This window comes from Lonchura striata, chromosome 4, assembly GCF_046129695.1.
Source record: "Lonchura striata isolate bLonStr1 chromosome 4, bLonStr1.mat, whole genome shotgun sequence".
Lineage (NCBI taxonomy): Eukaryota > Metazoa > Chordata > Aves > Passeriformes > Estrildidae > Lonchura > Lonchura striata.
Genome location: NC_134606.1, coordinates 580,001 through 597,501, shown reverse-complemented (window position 1 = coordinate 597,501; position 17,501 = coordinate 580,001). Strand labels below are relative to the sequence as shown.

Genomic DNA, 17,501 nt, shown 5'->3' with positions numbered 1-17,501 from the left:
GCTCCTGCCAGGAGGGGACAGCCGGGGGGATTTGGGATCTGTTCCCAGGAACAGGGACAGGAGGAGAGGGAACGGCCTCAGGCTGGCCAGGGGGTGTTGGGTGGATATTGGGGAAATTTCCTCGTGGAAAAGGTGCTTGGGAAGGGGCTGCCCAGGGCAGTGGTGGAGTCCCCATCCCTGGGGGTGGCACTCAGAGCTCTGGGCTGGTGACGAGGTGGGGATGGGGCACAGCTTGGACTTGGTGATCCTGGAGATCATTTCCCACCCCAACGATGCCCTGATTCTGTGACTGGCACACCTGAGGGTGTCCCTCCCAGAGGGAGCTGTGCCACATTAGGGGTGATGGTTCGAGGCTGTGGCTGCCCAGGGTCACCCTGCCATGCCCATGTCCATGTGCTGGGGACAGGGAGTGCCTGGGAGGGGGAGCAGCCCTGCAGCCAGAGCCCCGGGGCCTCTCCTGTCTGTGACCCCCGCTCTGGGTGGCCCCAGCTCTGGGTGACCCTGGCTCTGGGTGACCCCAGCTTTGGGTGACCCCGGCTCTGGGTGCTCCCAGGCTCTGGGTGACCCTGGCTCTGGGTGCTCCCAGGCTCTGGGTGACCCCAGGCTCTGGGTGGCCCCAGCTCTCCCCTGTGCCCTGGGCTCACTCCCCTGTGCCGGGCTGGCTGCAGCTGCCGCCTGTGCTGGTGACAGGGGCCAGGGGCCGGCGCCTGCTCCTGCCCACAAAAAGTCCTTTTGTAACTCTGCCCCAGCCCCAGCTGCTGCTGCCAGCCACTTCTGCCCGTCCCACAGCCGGCTGGCATTCCTGGGGCACGCAGGGCACTCCTGCCCGGCCGAGGGGAGGGACAGGAGGAGAAATGTCCCACGGTGGGGAGGAGCAGTGAGGCCATGGGGACAGGGTCCCATCTGTGCCCTGGGATCTGCCCTGTCTGTGCCCTGGGATCTGTCCCCTTTGTGCCCTGGGATCTGCTCTGTCTGTGCCCTGGGATCTGTCCCCTTTGTGCCCTGGGATCTGTCCTGTCTGTGCCCTGGGATCTGTCCCCTTTGTGCCCTGGGATCTGCTCTGTCTGTGCCCTGGGATCTGTCCTGTCTGTGCCCTGGGATCTGCTCTGTCTGTGCCCTGGGATCTGCCCTGTCTGTGCCCTGGGATCTGCCCTGTCTGTGCCCTGGGATCTGTCCCCTTTGTGCCCTGGGATCTGCCCTGTCTGCCCTGGGATCTGTCCCCTTTGTGCCCTGGGATCTGCCCTGTCTGTGCCCTGGGATCTGCCCTGTCTGTGCCAGGCTGCTGATTCCCAGCCGTGCCCTCGGGTTCCCACCACACTTCCACAGTCCCTCTTGGCAGGGTCTGCGTTTTGGAGCATTTGTCCTCTCCTGGAGCTGGCAGGACCTGCAGGGTGGGTTGAAGCTTCAGGGGGACCAGAGGGGCCCAGGAAAGGCAGAAGTCCATGGGATCCCACCCAGGGCCACCCCTGCCATGGCAGGGACACCTCCCACTGTCCCAGGCTGCTCCAGCCGCATCCAGCTGGTTCCAGAGGAGCACCCCAAGGGGCTGGGCGTGTGTGCAGGAAGGGAAGTGGGTGCTCCCTCACCCCACACGCGTTCCGTCACCCCACATGTGATGGATGGAGGATGGATGGATGATGGATGGATGGATGGGTGGGTGGATGGATGGATGGATGGATGGATGGATGGATGGATAATGGATGGATGGATGGATGGTGGATGGATGGATGGATGATGGATGATGGATGGATGGATGATGGATGGAGGGATGGATGATGGATGATGGATGATGGATGGATGGATGGTGGATGGATGGATGGATGGATGATGGATGGATGATGGATGGATGGATGTATGGATGGATGGATGGATGATGGATGGATGGATGGATGGATGATGGATGGATGATGGATGGATGGATGGATGGATGATGGATGGATGATGGATGGATGGATGGATGGATGGATGGATGGATGATGGATGATGGATGGATGGATGGATGGATGATGGATGGATGGATGGATGATGGATGATGGATGGATGGATGATGGATGGAGGGATGGATGATGGATGATGGATGATGGATGGATGGATGGTGGATGGATGGATGGATGGATGATGGATGGATGATGGATGGATGATGGATGATGGATGGATGGATGATGGATGGATGATGGATGATGGATGGATGGATGGATGGATGGATGGATGGATGATGGATGGATGGATGGATGGATGATGGATGGATGATGGATGGATGGATGGATGGATGGATGGATGGATGGATGATGGATGATGGATGGATGGATGGATGGATGATGGATGGATGGATGGATGATGGATGGATGGATGGATGGATGATGGATGATGGATGGATGATGGATGGATGATGGATGATGGATGGATGGATGATGGATGGATGATGGATGATGGATGGATGGATGTATGGATGGATGGATGGATGATGGATGGATGGATGGATGATGGATGGATGATGGATGATGGATGATGGATGGATGGATGGTGGATGGATGGATGGATGGATGATGGATGATGGATGGATGATGGATGGATGATGGATGATGGATGGATGGATGATGGATGGATGATGGATGATGGATGGATGGATGGATGATGGATGGATGGATGGATGGATGGATGATGGATGGATGATGGATGATGGATGATGGATGGATGGATGGTGGATGGATGGATGGATGGATGATGGATGATGGATGGATGATGGATGGATGATGGATGATGGATGGATGGATGATGGATGGATGATGGATGATGGATGGATGGATGTATGGATGGATGGATGGATGATGGATGGATGGATGGATGGATGATGGATGGATGGATGATGGATGGATGATGGATGGATGGATGGATGGATGATGGATGATGGATGGATGGATGGATGGATGATGGATGGATGGATGGATGATGGATGGATGGATGGATGGATGATGGATGGATGATGGATGGATGGATGGATGGATGATGGATGATGGATGGATGGATGGATGGATGGATGGATGGATGGATGGATGATGGATGGATGGATGAATGGATGGATGATGGATGGATGATGGATGGATGGTGGATATATAACGAATGGATGACAGATGGATGATGGATGGTGGATGTATAACGGATGGGTGATGGATGGAGCCGCGGCAGGCGGGGGAAGCCTGGGAGCCGCCGAGCCGCGGGTCTGGTTCTCATTACGCGGCCGGGCCGGGCCAAGAATCACAGCAATAAATCCGGGCGAACAAAGCCGCCCCCTCCCCGCCGCCCCCCGGCCGGGCCGGCCGCGCTCGGGGCTCCGCGGCGGGGGAGGGACCCGGCGGCATAAAGAGGAGGAGGTCGGGCCGGAGGCGCCGAGTCGGGGCGGTGACAGCCCGGGAGCGGCGGCATGGCCGGGCCGGGCCCCCCCGGGCCCCGCCGGGGCTCGGCCACGGGCTGGGGGCTCCGCCTCGCCCTCCTGGGGGTCCTGCTGGGGCTCCCCCCGCGGGGCCGGGCGGGGCCGGCAGGTAAGGGGGGCTGGGGGCGCGGGTGGGGATGGGGCGGAAGGGACAGCGGTGGGGGTGGGATGGGAATGGGAATGGGATGGGATGGGAATGGGGATGCGGACGGGTTGGGATGGGGCTCCGGGCTGCGCTCGCTCCCCCGCGCCCCCGGGACCCCCAGCCCCCGCTCGGCGCTCCGCGCTGCCCCCGCCGGGCCCCGCCGGCCGGAGGGACGGGCTGGGCCGGGCCGGGACCGGGCAGCCCCGGCACCGGGCCGGGACCGGCTCGCAGCCCCGGAGCCCCGGCTCACAGCCCCCGTTCCGCGGCTCTCGGGAACGAGCTCGGGGTCTGGGCTGCCTGCGGGTTTCGCCGTGAAACGTGGCTCGTTCCGTTGGTGAGGAAATACGGATTTTCCCCAGAGGCTCCTATCGCGTTTTAAATGGGAGCCGGAGGAGGAGAGGGGGGTGCCAGTTTCCCTTCGGCCTCCTGCAGCGTCTTCCTCATCCCTATTTCCTTCCCCAGCCATCCCAAGAAGTCAGGGCTGATGTTCCTCCACCCAGAGCGCATTTTTTGCTATTATTTCTTTCTCTTCCGAGCTCTGCCGGGCTCGGCTGCTGCTCGGAGTTTTCCAGCTACCCCGAGAGAGCCGGGAGCTGGGAGGGGAGCAGGGAGGGCGCTGGGGCCAGAGCCCTGCTCGGATGGAGAGGAGAGGGGAAAGCTGCCCGCTGCATGGATCCCGGCCCCTGCAGGCTCCTTCGGGGCTCCCCCAGCCCCGAGCTCGGGGTCCGGCATCCCGAACGCCCGAGCAGCGCTGTTCCCCACAGCGCTCCCAAAAAGGGCTGGGAATGAGTGGTTTCCAGGAAATCAGGGAAGGGGGATGTGGGAAACCCTTTCTGTGCTACATTTGGGTTTATTTTGGAGGGCCCGTCTCGTGCTCTGAGTCTCTCAGATTCCCAGCAAAAACTACAAACAAAACAGTGGGAAATTTAAAAGATCGTAACTTAAATCTCGTCTCTTAAACCTCCTAACTGAGGGATTTCTGGGACGTGGCCCGGAGCCCAGCCCAGCAGAGCCGCCCCTCGCGTCCCATCCTCTCCCCAGCTGGCGTGGGAGAGCCGGGGCAGGCAGCGCTCCCTGCCCTCCTCCTCTGGGAATTAAAAGCAGTGGGATTTATTCCTCTGCCCTGAAATGGGAGGGCACCAAACCCCACCGGAGCGGCTGCCCCGGCGCGGCTGACTCCGTGCCTCAGTTTCCCCGTGGAAAAGCAGCTCGTGTGTGGCTGGGGTGGAGGGCCTGGCTCCTGCTCTGGGAGGAGGTGAGGAGAAGGAAGCTGGGATGGTGCCACCCCTTATCTGCAGCTATTCCTGGAATCTGATTCCGAGCTATATTTAATGGAACCGATTAAATACCTCGGGCGATAGCGCCGGGCGCTCCCGGGGAACAAAGGTGGCCGGGCGGGGTGACCTGATCCCAAAAGCTCCAGCAGCAATTCCCAGCCCGTAACTCCACCTTTGTTTTCCTTTTGTCTTTCAATAACTTCATCTTCCCTCGAGCCAAAGCCCCGGGTCTCGGCAAGGGGAACCAAAACAAGCTTGTAAAATCACAGAGCCCTGAGCCCTGTTATTCCACTCTCTGAGTAAATAACTTTGCTGGGGAAGATAATTCCATCCAAGCTCTCCCTGACAACATTTGGCTTGGCAAGGTGGCCCAACCCTTGACATTTTTGTTCAGCCTCGTCCCCTCTCTGCAGCAGCTTCAGATTTGAATTTTTTCTTCTGTTGTCATCCAGGCTTAAGTCATCAGTGGCTGCTCCCTGCGCTGCAGTCAAATCCAGCCACATTGTTTAGGAAAGAAATAATCTTAGAAAGTCTGTCTGCCTTGGCTGGAGCCAAGGAATGGCTTGTGCTGCCTGCCCGGGGGGCTGGGATAGCTCAGACAAACCCTGATGGGCCACAGCCCTGCCAGCTCCTCTGCTCTGCTGCTGTCCCTGCTCTGCTCCTCTCCTGTTTCCTGCTCCTGCTCCTGCTCCTGTTCCTGCTCCTCTCCTGCTCCTGCTCCTGTTCCTGTTCCTGCTCCTGTTCCTGTTCCTGCTCCTGTTCCTGCTCCTCTCCTGCTCCTGTTCCTGCTCCTGTTCCTGCTCCTGCTCCTGTTCCTGCTTCTGCTCCTCTCCTGCTCCTGTTCCTGCTCCTGTTCCTGTTCCTGCTCCTGTTCCTGCTCCTGCTCCTGTTCCTGCTCCTCTCCTGCTCCTGTTCCTGCTCCTGCTCCTGCTCCTGCTCCTCTCCTGCTCCTGTTCCTGCTCCTGTTCCTGTTCCTGCTCCTGCTCCTGTTCCTGCTCCTGCTCCTGCTCCTCTCCTGCTCCTGTTCCTGCTCCTGTTCCTGCTCCTGCTCCTGTTCCTGCTCCTGCTCCTGTTCCTGCCCCTGTTCCTGCTCCTCTCCTGCTCCTGCTCCTGTTCCTGCTCCTGCTCCTCTCCTGCTCCTGCTCCTGTTCCTGTTCCTGCTCCTGCTCCTGTTCCTGCTCCTGCTCCTGCTCCTGCTCCTGCTCCTGTTCCTGCTCCTGCTCCTCTCCTGCTCCTGTTCCTGCTCCTGTTCCTGCTCCTGTTCCTGCTCCTGCTCCTGCTCCTGTTCCTGTTCCTGCTCCTGCTCCTGTTCCTGCTCCTGCTCCTGTTCCTGCCCCTGTTCCTGCTCCTGCTCCTGTTCCTGCCCCTGTTCCTGCTCCTGCTCCTGTTCCTGCTCCTGCTCCTGCTCCTGTTCCTGCTCCTGCTCCTCTCCTGCTCCTGCTCCTCTCCTGCTCCTGCTCCTGCTCCTGCTCCTGCTCCTGCTCCTGCTCCTGTTCCTGCTCCTGCTCCTGTTCCTGCTCCTGCTCCTGCTCCTGTTCCTGCTCCTGTTCCTGCTCCTGTTCCTGCTCCTGCTCCTGCTCCTGTTCCTGCTCCTGCCCAGCCCTGGCTGCAAAGAGCGTGGCTGGATTTGGGGTGCTGGAACCACACTTCCCACAAATCACAGAGCCATGGGATGGTTGGGTTGGAAGGGACCTTAAATCCCACCAGTGCCACCCCTGCCATGGCAGGGACAGCTCCCACTGTGCCAGGCTGCTCCAGCCCCAGTGTCCAGCCTGGCCTGGGACATTCCGTGGATCCGGGGCAGCCACATCTCCCCCGTGCCAGCTGCTTCTCCAGGGTGGAGATTCAGGGGATTTAGGCCCCTGCTGTGGGGCCTGGGTGGGAGCAATGCTCCTGGGAGCCTTCCAGGCTGAGGGCAGAGCCGGCGGTGAGGGGCTGGCCGGGGAGGGGTGACAGTGCCTTGTGCTCGGTCCATCCCCCGGGACACCCAGGGAGGCTCTGGGTGTTGGTGCTCAGCTCCGTCCCTTCCCAACCCCTGTGCCGTGGCTGGAGGGGCTCCAGCTCTGGGGCTCCCTCAGCTCTGCTCAGCAGCTCTTCTCCTCCCCAGGGCCGCCGTCCCTCGGAGAACGGGTCACCCCTCGCTGGCTGCTGGGGGGCCGCGCCCGCAGAGCCGCCAGCCCGCAGGAGCAGGTAAGGGCAGGGGCTGCAGCTCCTGCGGCCGAGCTCGGGGGGACCCCAGGGCTGGAGCCTGCAGGAGCCGCCGAGAGGGGCTGGATTCCAGAAATGATCCACGGAGAGGGGCTGGATTCCAGAAATGATCCACGGATTCCAGAAATGATCCACAGAGAGGGGCTGGATTCCAGAAATGATCCACGGAGAGGGGCTGGATTCCAGAAATGATCCACGGAGAGGGGCTGGATTCCAGAAATGATCCACAGAGAGGGGCTGGATTCCAGAAATGATCCACGGAGAGGGGCTGGATTCCAGAAATGATCCACGGAGAGGGGCTGGATTCCAGAAATGATCCATGGAGAGGGGCTGGATTTCAGAAATGATCCACAGATTTCAGAAATGATCCATGGAGAGGGGCTGGATTCCAGAAATGATCCATGGATTCCAGAAATGATCCACAGAGAGGGGCTGGATTCCAGAAATGATCCACGGATTCCAGAAATGATCCACAGAGAGGGGCTGGATTCCAGAAATGATCCACGGAGAGGGGCTGGATTCCAGAAATGATCCACAGAGAGGGGCTGGATTCCAGAAATGATCCACGGAGAGGGGCTGGATTCCAGAAATGATCCATGGAGAGGGGCTGGATTCCAGAAATGATCCATGGAGAGGGGCTGGATTCCAGAAATGATCCACAGATTTCAGAAATGATCCACAGAGAGGGGCTGGATTCCAGAAATGATCCACAGATTTCAGAAATGATCCACAGAGAGGGGCTGGATTCCAGAAATGATCCACAGATTTCAGAAATGATCCACAGAGAGGGGCTGGATTCCAGAAATGATCCACGGAGAGGGGCTGGATTCCAGAAATGATCCACAGAGAGGGGCTGGATTCCAGAAATGATCCATGGAGAGGGGCTGGATTCCAGAAATGATCCATGGAGAGGGGCTGGATTCCAGAAATGATCCACAGATTTCAGAAATGATCCACAGAGAGGGGCTGGATTCCAGAAATGATCCACAGATTTCAGAAATGATCCACAGAGAGGGGCTGGATTCCAGAAATGATCCACGGAGAGGGGCTGGATTTCAGAAATGATCCACAAATTTCAGAAATGATCCATGGAGAGGGGCTGGATTTCAGATCCATGGAGAGGGGCTGGATTTCAGATCCATGGGCAGGGACTGGATTTCAGATCCATGGAGAGGGGCTGGATTTCAGATCCATGGGCAGGGACTGGATTTCAGATCCATGGAGAGGGGCTGGATTTCAGATCCATGGGCAGGGACTGGATTTCAGATCCATGGAGAGGGGCTGGATTTCAGAAATGATCCATGGAGAGGGGCTGGATTTCAGATCCATGGGCAGGGTGTGGATTTCAGATCCATGGAGAGGGGCTGGATTTCTGATCCATGGGCAGGGGCTGGATTTCAGATCCATGGGCAGGGGCTGGATTTCAGGATCCATGAGCAGACTGGGCAGTTGCAGGATCTATCACCATCCTCAGGTGATGATCAGGGAAAGCAGAGGGTGCAGCAGTGAGTTAATTAAACATGGTGTTAAATGAGTGCTGGGCAGGAGGAGGATGGCCAGGAGCTGCAGGGTGAGTGGAAGGCAGCTGGAGAGCTTGGAGAGAGGAGCTGGAGTGATCTGTCAGCTCCTGCTGTGGCTGGGGTAGGAGGAGCAGCCAAGGGAAAGTGCTGCCAGACCTGGGAGCAGTGCCCTCCTGCCAGCCTGTCCCCCCCCTCCCTGCCACCCCTGGTGTCCCCACATCCCTGGAGGAGCTGCCTGTGGCCAGCCTTGCCCTCCGGGAGGGGCTGGGGGTTCCTTTGGGCAGGTCCAGCCCTTCCAGCTGTGATTCAGACGCTCCGAGGGGCTGCTTGCTCTGCTGGGAGGGGTCTCTGCTGGCATCGCACCTGAGATGGTCCAAGCCAGCCCTCCTCGCTCCAGGAGATGCCAAAGCGGAGCCAGCTGGGCTTGGGAAGGGGGTTTGTGGTCCCCTGGCTCTCACAGGGGCTGGGCAGTGCCTTCTCCAGGGGAACCTGGGCTGGCTGCTCCTGCAGCAGCTGGAAGGGCCCGTGTGGGTGCTGTGGTCAGCCTGGAGAAATGTTCCCTCCCTGGAGAAATGTCCCTGCCTGGTGAAATGTCCCCTCCCTGGAGAAATGTCCCCACCCTGGAGAAATGTCCCCTCCCTGGAGAAATGTCCCTGCCTGGTGAAGTGTCCCTGCCTGGTGAAATGTCCCTCCCTGGTGAAATGTCCCCTCCCTGGAGAAATGTCCCTGCCTGGTGAAATGTCCCTGCCTGGTGAAATGTCCCCTCCCTGGAGAAATGTCCCTGCCTGGTGAAATGTCCCCTCCCTGGTGAAATGTCCCTGCCTGGTGAAGTGTCCCCACCCTGGTGAAATGTCCCTGCCTGGTGAAATGTCCCCTCCCTGGTGAAATGTCCCTGCCTGGTGAAGTGTCCCTCCCTGGTGAAGTGTCCTTCCCCGGCGGGCAGCCCCGGCTCTGTCTATATTTAACTGGACCCAATGAGAAGGGAACGCGGGGTGGGCAGGTTTATTTCTGCTCCTGCCACCGCCCGGTGCCCCCGGGGGCACAGGGGGCGCGGGCCGCAGCCGGGGCATTCCGGGGCACCGGGGGCCGCGGGGCATTCCGGGGCACCGGGAAGGTGCCGGTGTTTCCCGGCATTGCCGTCCCGCAGCCCGGCCAGTGGGACAAGGAGCCTCCTGTTCCCGGCAGAGCGGGGGGAGAGGGGCGTGCTCGGGGCCAGAGCGGGGGGCTCGGGGCCGGAGCGGGGGCCTCGGGCCGGAGCGGGGGGCTCAGGGCCAGAGCGGGGGGCTCGGGGCCAGAGCGGGGGGCTCAGGGCCAGAGCGGGGGGCTCGGGGCCGGAGCGGGGGCTTGGAACCAGAGCGGGGGGCTCGGGCCGGAGCGGGGGGCTCGGGGCCGGAGCGGGGGCTTGGAGCCAGAGTGGGGGGCTCGGGGCAGGGATGGGTGGCCGGGCAGGGCCGGGCGCTGCCCCTTGGCCCGGGCCCGGGGTCGGTGTCGGTGTCGTTCTCTGCCCTGTTCTGTGCCCCGTGTCTCCTCCTGCCCCCCGGCAGAGATGCTGCAAATGAACACGGCCGGGAAAGGCCGGCAGCCCGCTCTGCCCCGAGGCAGCATCCCCGCCCGTGGGACCGCGGCACCTGGTGACATCCCGGTGACATTGCGGTGACATTGCGGTGACATTGCGGTGACATTGCGGTGACATCCCGGTGACATCCCGGTGACATCCCGGTGACATCCCGGTGACATTGCAGTGACATTGCAGTGACATCACGGTGACATCCCGGTGACATCCCAGTGACATCCTGGTGACATCGCGGGCTCCTGCATCCCTGCCCTGGGGCGGTGCTGGGATGCTCCGGCTATCCCATGGGCCCCGGTGATATCGCCGTGTCCCCTTTCCCCTGGCGGCCCTGGGACACCGCTGGCCCTGGGTGCTGCTATCATTCATGGGTGCTGCTGTCCATGGGTGCTGCTATCATTCATGGGTGCTGCTGTCCATGGGTGCTGCTATCATCCATGGGTGCTGCTGTCCATGGGTGCTGCTATCATCCATGGGTGCTGCTGTCCATGGGTGCTCCAGCCGTGTTGGCCAAGCACTGAATCCCGAGCCGTGCTGCTCCGGGCTCAGCACTGGCACCCGCCTGCCTGGGGCAGCCCTGGTGCGGCCCAGCTGCTGCAGCAGCTGCAAATCCCATCAGCAAATCCTCCACGGAGCATCTCCTGGTAGCCTCCATCCCTCACGTGTCCTGCCCGTCACGTCCGGGCTCTGGGAGCTTCCGCGGGGGCTGGGGGCGTGTGGGAGCTGCCCGAGCAGATGGCCGGGCTGGACCTGGCTGGGAGCTGAGCTCTGGGTGATTGCCCAGCGAGCTCCATGCTCCCTGAGCTCCGTCCTGCAGCGGGAGCTTCCCGGCAGGGAGGGAGGCAGCCTGGATCAGGAGAGTGCTGGGAGCTCTGGGGAGCTGGGGAAGAGCAGCTGAACCCCCTTGGCCCTCTGCAGAGCCCTGGGGTTTTTCTCATCAAGGCAGTGAAAAGTAAAACCAGACTGGAGCTGGACCTGGAGGGTCTCTGGGCCAGGCACGGGCTGGGGCCTGGCCAGGGCAGAGTCATCCCAGCTGCAATTCCACAATTCCAGCCCCTGTGGGACTGGAGGTGCTGGGATGTCCTGGAGAGGGGCCACCACCTGCACCCACAGCCAGGGCTGAGAGAAGGCGCTTCCTGCAGCCTCGGCAAGGACTGGAACTCTGTTCTGTCATGGGGGCTGGAGCAACGAGATGGAGGAGCAAGAGGAGCCTGGCAAGGGGCTGGAGCCCAGGATGGTGATCCTGGAGTCTGGGATGTGCTGGAGCCTCAAATCGTGCTGGAACTTGGAATGTGCTGGAGCCTGGGGTGCTGCTGAAGCGTGGGATCATATTGGAGCCTGGGATGATGCTGATGTTTGGGATGTTGCTGGATCCCAGGACAGTGCTGGTGCACAGGATTGTGCTGCAGTTTGGGATGATGCTGGAGCCTGAGACAATGGCAGAGCCCAGGAGGCTGCTGGAGCCTGGGATGGTATTGGAACCTGGCATGATGCTGGGAATGTTCCGGAATCCAGGATGATGCTGGACCTTGGGATAATGCTGACCTGATAAATTGCTGCAGCCCAGGCTGATATTGGAACCTGGGGTGATACTGGAGCCCTGGAGGATGCTGGGCTTTGGAATGATGCTGGAGCCAGGAACGATATTGGAACCTGGGAACATTCTGGAATCCAGGATGATGCCGGACCTTGGAACGATGCTGGAGCCAGGGATGATAATGGAACTGGAGGGCGCTGGAGCAGGAGGATGCTGGAGCAGGAGGACGCTGGAACTGGAGGACGCTGGAGCAGGAGGATGCTGGAGCAGGAGGACGCTGGAACTGGAGGATGCTGGAGCAGGAGGATGCTGGAACTGGAGGATGCTGGAACTGGAGGATGCTGGAACTGGAGGATGCTGGAACTGGAGGATGCTGGAGCAGGAGGATGCTGGAGCAGGAGGATGCTGGAGCAGGAGGATGCTGGAGCAGGAGGGTGCTGGAACTGGAGGATGCTGGAGCTGGAGGACGCTGGAGCTGGAGGATGCTGGAGCAGGAGGACGCTGGAGCAGGAGGATGCTGGAGCAGGAGGATGCTGGAACTGGAGGATGCTGGAACTGGAGGATGCTGGAGCAGGAGGACGCTGGAACTGGAGGATGCTGGAGCAGGAGGATGCTGGAACTGGAGGACGCTGGAGCAGGAGGATGCTGGAACTGGAGGACGCTGGAGCAGGAGGATGCTGGAACTGGAGGATGCTGGAGCAGGAGGATGCTGGAACTGGAGGATGCTGGAGCAGGAGGACGCTGGAGCAGGAGGATGCTGGAGCAGGAGGATGCTGGAGCAGGAGGATGCTGGAACTGGAGGATGCTGGAACTGGAGGATGCTGGAGCAGGAGGACGCTGGAGCAGGAGGGTGCTGGAGCTGGAGGATGCTGGAACTGGAGGATGCTGGAGCTGGAGGATGCTGGAGCAGGAGGACGCTGGAGCAGGAGGATGCTGGAGCAGGAGGGTGCTGGAGCAGGAGGATGCTGGAGCAGGAGGACGCTGGAACTGGAGGATGCTGGAGCAGGAGGACGCTGGAGCAGGAGGATGCTGGAGCAGGAGGATGCTGGAGCAGGAGGACGCTGGAGCAGGAGGATGCTGGAGCGCAGGGAGGAGCTGATCCTGGATCATTCCCAGTGCAGATCCGAGGAGCGCTGGGGCCCGGCTCCCTGGCAGGCCCGAGGCACGAGGAGCAGCCTTTAGCACTGCAGCCACCCTGCCCGGGCTCAGAGCGGGCACGGGACTCCTGCTGGCACAAGGGCTGCCCGCATTCCTCTTTCCCTGCTTTTACTGCTGCTGATCCCTCCAGGAGCTGAGCTGGGCCCGTCCCAGCTGGAACCAGGATCCATCCCCTGCTCCCCCTGCCCCTCCAGGAGCTCTCAGAGGAAACTGAGGCACGGGGGAGAGCTTGTGGTGCATCCCGTCAATCCCAGCAGCAGCCGGTTGTTTTGCAGCCTCTGGCAGCCCGGGAGATGGGACGGGAGCTGGGCGCCGGGATTACCCCGTGTCCCTTTAAGACGGCAGCTGGGAAAGAACATTTTGCCAGGAACGGCTCTCGAGTGGAGGCAGGGAGTAATTGCTGGGGAATTCTAAACCGGGAAGGAGCCGGCCGGGACTTGGGGAGGAGGAGGAGAGGGCTGCAGGGAGCGGGTGCTGGGGAGATCAGAGACGGGGAGAAAAAAAAGGGAGGGCAAGAGGCGGGGGAAAGGAGGGAAACGGCGAGAAAAATGTACAGACCATGTTTGGCCAGAGAGCGATGTTTGTACAAGATCGTGTTCCAAAAATACCGCCCGTTCCCGGCGCCGCCGGAGGAGGGGATCAGCCCCTGCCCGGGGCTCGGCGGGGCCGCGGTCGGGCCGGGGACCCGCCGGAGGTGTCGGAGCCGGGGCCTCGCCTCCCTCTGCTCCGGGGCTGTTTCCTTGGGGTGCTGTGGCTGCTCGCCTTTTTTGGAGCTGGGCAGACGGAGCAGGAGGCCAGGGGGGCTCAGCCAGCCCGGCTGCAGCTCCATCCCCATTCCCTGCTCCAGCCCCACATCCTAGTTCCATCCCCATTCCCTGCTCCATCTCCATTCCGGGCTCCATCCCAGCTCCATCCCCGTTCCCGGCTCCATCCCCGTTCCCAGCTCCATCCCACATCCTAGTTCCATCCCCATTCCCTGCTCCATCTGCATTCCGGGCTCCATCCCAGCTCCATCCCCGTTCCCGGCTCCATCCCGGCTCCATCCCACATCCCGCCTGGCGGGAGTGGCACCTCGCTGTCCTCCGGACCTGAGCCCAGCCCCGCGGAGCTCCTCGGAACACAGCCGCCCCACGGGCAGCTGAGCAGCTTTCTGGATGCCCCAGCCCTGGAGCAGCTTTCTGGGATGGCCCAGCCCTGGAGCAGCTTTCTGGATGGCCCAGCCCTGGAGCAGCTTTCTGGATGGCCCAGCCCTGGAGCAGCCTGCGGGGGGATGTGCAGGAGCTCCACCCTGGAGTGCAAACCCCACACCGGGGCAGCAGTGCTGGTGCTCCAAAATGCTGCTCTGCACCCTGAAATGCTGCTCTGCACCCCAAAATGCTTTGTCCTGAGCTCAGGGTGAGGGTCCCCTGGGGCTGCCCGGCCGGGGCTCCCCCGGTCCCCCCCATACCCAATATGTGGGAGGGCTGGGCTACAGAAAGAGCAAGAGCACAGCGAACTCCGTAGGAATTAGGGAAGCAGGATTTCACCTCTGTTCCGTCCCAAGCCGTGAATCACCCAGCTCTGCCCCCTCCCTGCTGCGCTCCTTGTGTTCCAGCTGCAAAGTTGTGATGCCAAGAGCAGCCAGACCCGGGGTCATGTGGGGACAGCTCCTTCCCCTGTCCCCTTTCCCTCCAGAGGCAGGAAAAGCACACCGGGCCCGTGGCCATGGCCAGGCGATGGGGCCCATGGCCATGGCCAGGCAATGGGGCCCGTGGCCATGGCCAGGTGACGGGGCCCGTGGCCATGGCCAGGTGATGGGGCCCGTGGCCATGGCCAGGCGATGGGGTCCATGGTCAGGCGATGGGGCCCATGGCCATGGCCAGGCAATGGGGCCCGTGGCCATGGCCAGGTGATGGGGCCCGTGGCCATGGCCAGGCGATGGGGTCCATGGCCAGGCGATGGGGCCCGTGGCCATGGCCAGGTGATGGGGCCCGTGGCCATGGCCAGGCGATGGGGCCCGTGGCCATGGCCAGGCGATGGGGTCCATGGCCAGACGATGGGGCCCGTGGCCATCCCGAGGGCTGGCAGCCCCTGAGCTCCCCGTGTGCTTCATGGATGGGGACGGACTGAGGGGACCTCAGACTGAGGGGACAGTCCAGGCATGGCAGCAGGCAGGGCCACGCTCTCGGTGTCCTCGGCGCTGGGGACGGGGGTGGGGACACAGGAAAGGGCAGCACTTTGGGCTCTGGCCCATCCTGTCACGCTCAGCTGGGCCGAGCCAGGCTGGATCCAAAGGCAGGTTCCATTGAACACCCTCGGAAGAGAGGGAATGAGTAAAACCACTGGCATCCTGGGGAAGCTGAGTCAGAGTTTCCTTTCTCTGCCCGCGGTTCTGAGGTATTTTTAACGGCCCTCATCCTGTGCCCGGGGCGTTGGTGCTGATTTCCATCCCCCGGGTGCCCGTGGGCACTGACCCTGCCAGGGCTGAGCCCGTCTCCCTGTGTCAGCAAGGCAGAGCTGGTGGGACGAGCACACCGAGCCCAGCCCGGGATGCTCCTGGCTCTGCTCCTGTCCCCTGTCCTGCTCCCCCTCGCTGCCTTTCCCTGGGGAAGCTGCCAGCAGAGCTGGGACTTGCTGCCTCATCCCGGATCTCCGTGAATGCTCGGTTATCCCGGCTGGCTGGGAATTAGGGATCCCACTTTCCCCGTGGCAGGGTGCAGAGGGGGGAGCAGACCGGGGAGGAGAGGCGGGGATGCCCCCGGAGCTGGGAGCAGAGGAAGGTTCTGGCACAGGGACCTTTGCTGACCTCGTTCCCTCCTTCCCTTGCAGGTGCCGGCGCCTGCCCGGGCAGAGGTGGCTGTGACGGCCGAGGGCAAAGAGCTGGTGCTGGTGCTGGAGAGGAACCAGTGAGTGTCGGGGCTGGCACTGGGGAGGGGACACTGGGGACCCCTGCCAGCACCGGCAGTGTCCTGGCCACCCTGTCCAGCAGGGGAAGGGACAGCCCATGGCTCCATTTGGGCTGAAATGCTCCTTTTGCCACCTTGGTCGCCTCTTTCTGGGCTCCGTCCCTGCAGTTTGGATGCAGGTGGCAGCAGCAGCACCTGTCCCCTGTCCCCTGTGCCACTCACCCAGCCTGGCCTCCCCTGGGACAAGGCCAGAACTTGTGTCCATCTGCCCTGCCCTCCATGTCCCTCTGCCTCAGACCTCGTGGCATTTTACAGAACCCCAGAACCCCAGAGTGGTTTGGGCTGGAAGGGACCTTGAAGATGCTCTGCCACCCCTGCCATGGGCAGGGACATGCATGGCATGGACCTGCCATCCCCTGGGACCTGCTCCAGGCCCTGCTCAGCCTGGCCTTGGACACTTCCAGGGCTGGGGCAGCCCCAGTTCTCTGTCCCTTGGGGGGTTTGTGTCCCCTGGTGAGCTCCTGGCAGAAGCCCTTCCTGCCGCTTTGGGGTGCAAACCCAGCCCCCACGGTGTCCCCCAGTGCCAGCAGGGGAGCCTGTGGTGTGCGGGAAGGGGAACTGGGGGTGTTGAGGGCTGTGGCCAGGGGGTTGGTGGTGGGGTTGGAAGTGATGAGCAGAGCTTAGCCCTGGCTCTGGCTGTGCTCCGGGCCTGGCCACGCTGGAGTGGCCCCTGGCCCTGCTCGGTGCCACTCTGCCGTGCTGGAGAGGGGCAGGAGGGAGAGGGGCAGCCCGGGGGGCTCTGGGGGCAGGAGGTGAGCTCAGCCTGAGCTGGGGATGGTGGCACAAAGGGGACCTGAGCGCCCAGAGCAGCCCACAGCACCCCAGACTGGCTGTGGGGACAGCCTGGGCTGTGGCCGGCTCAGCCATCCCAGCCCAGCTCCCTGGGCGTGGGGGGGATTTATTTGCCTTTCGGTGTCCTCAGCCCAGCTGTCCCGTCCCTGTCCCCACCCTGTCCCCGTGTCCCCGTGCCAGCCACCCACGTGTCGCTGGCAGGAGCCAGACCGAGCTGCTGTCCCCTGTCTGAGCTGTGACTGCAGCCCCGGTGCCAGCACCCACGGCAGGAGGCTGGGGAGAGGCTGGGAAGCCGCAGCCGTGCCCGCAGTGACATTTCTGGGGCCACGCTGGCTGCACAGCAGAAAGGAGAGGCGGGAGGGCTGTTCTGGGAGTGCTGCTGCTCTCTTCTCTTCTGCAGAACTGAACCTTTGGGACGGGCCAAACCCCAAAGCTGAGCTAAACTGAGAGCAGGGAAAACCTGGCCCTTGTCCTTCTCTGGGTGGCTGAGCCCCCTGCAGGGGTCCTGCCCTTCCACAGGGCCCTGCCAGCCCAGGAGTGAGCTGCCATCCCCGGATCTGCCATCCCTGGCATCTGCCATCCCCTGGGACCTGCCATCCCCGGATCTGCCATCCCTGGGATCTGCCATCCCCTGGGACCTGCCATCCCTGGGACCTGCCATCCCCTGGGACCTGCCATCCCTGGGACCTGCCATCCCTTGGGATCTGCCATCCCTGGAACCTGCCATCCCTGGGACCTGCCATCCCCGGGACCTGCCATCCCCGGGACCTGCCATCCCCAGATCTGCCATCCCCGGATCTGCCATCCCTGGCTTCTGCCATCCCTGGGATCTGCCATCCCTGGGATCTCCCATCCCTGGCTTCTGCCATCCCCGGGACCTGCCATCCCTGGGATCTGCCATCCCTGGGATCTGCCATCC

The 17,501-nt window shown here is 62.1% G+C and overlaps 1 protein-coding gene across 1 annotated transcript in view; it reads left to right on the top strand.

The window, feature by feature from the left end:
- Positions 1–3,421: 3,421 nt before the first annotated feature.
- Positions 3,422–17,501, top strand: part of ADAM33 (ADAM metallopeptidase domain 33) — a 32,688-nt gene continuing 18,608 nt past the window's right edge. The window contains exons 1-3 of the mRNA XM_077782540.1: positions 3,422–3,539; positions 6,960–7,042; positions 15,654–15,730. Of these exons, the coding sequence (XP_077638666.1) occupies positions 3,422–3,539; positions 6,960–7,042; positions 15,654–15,730 (278 nt within the window). The remainder of the gene's footprint in view (positions 3,540–6,959; positions 7,043–15,653; positions 15,731–17,501) is intronic.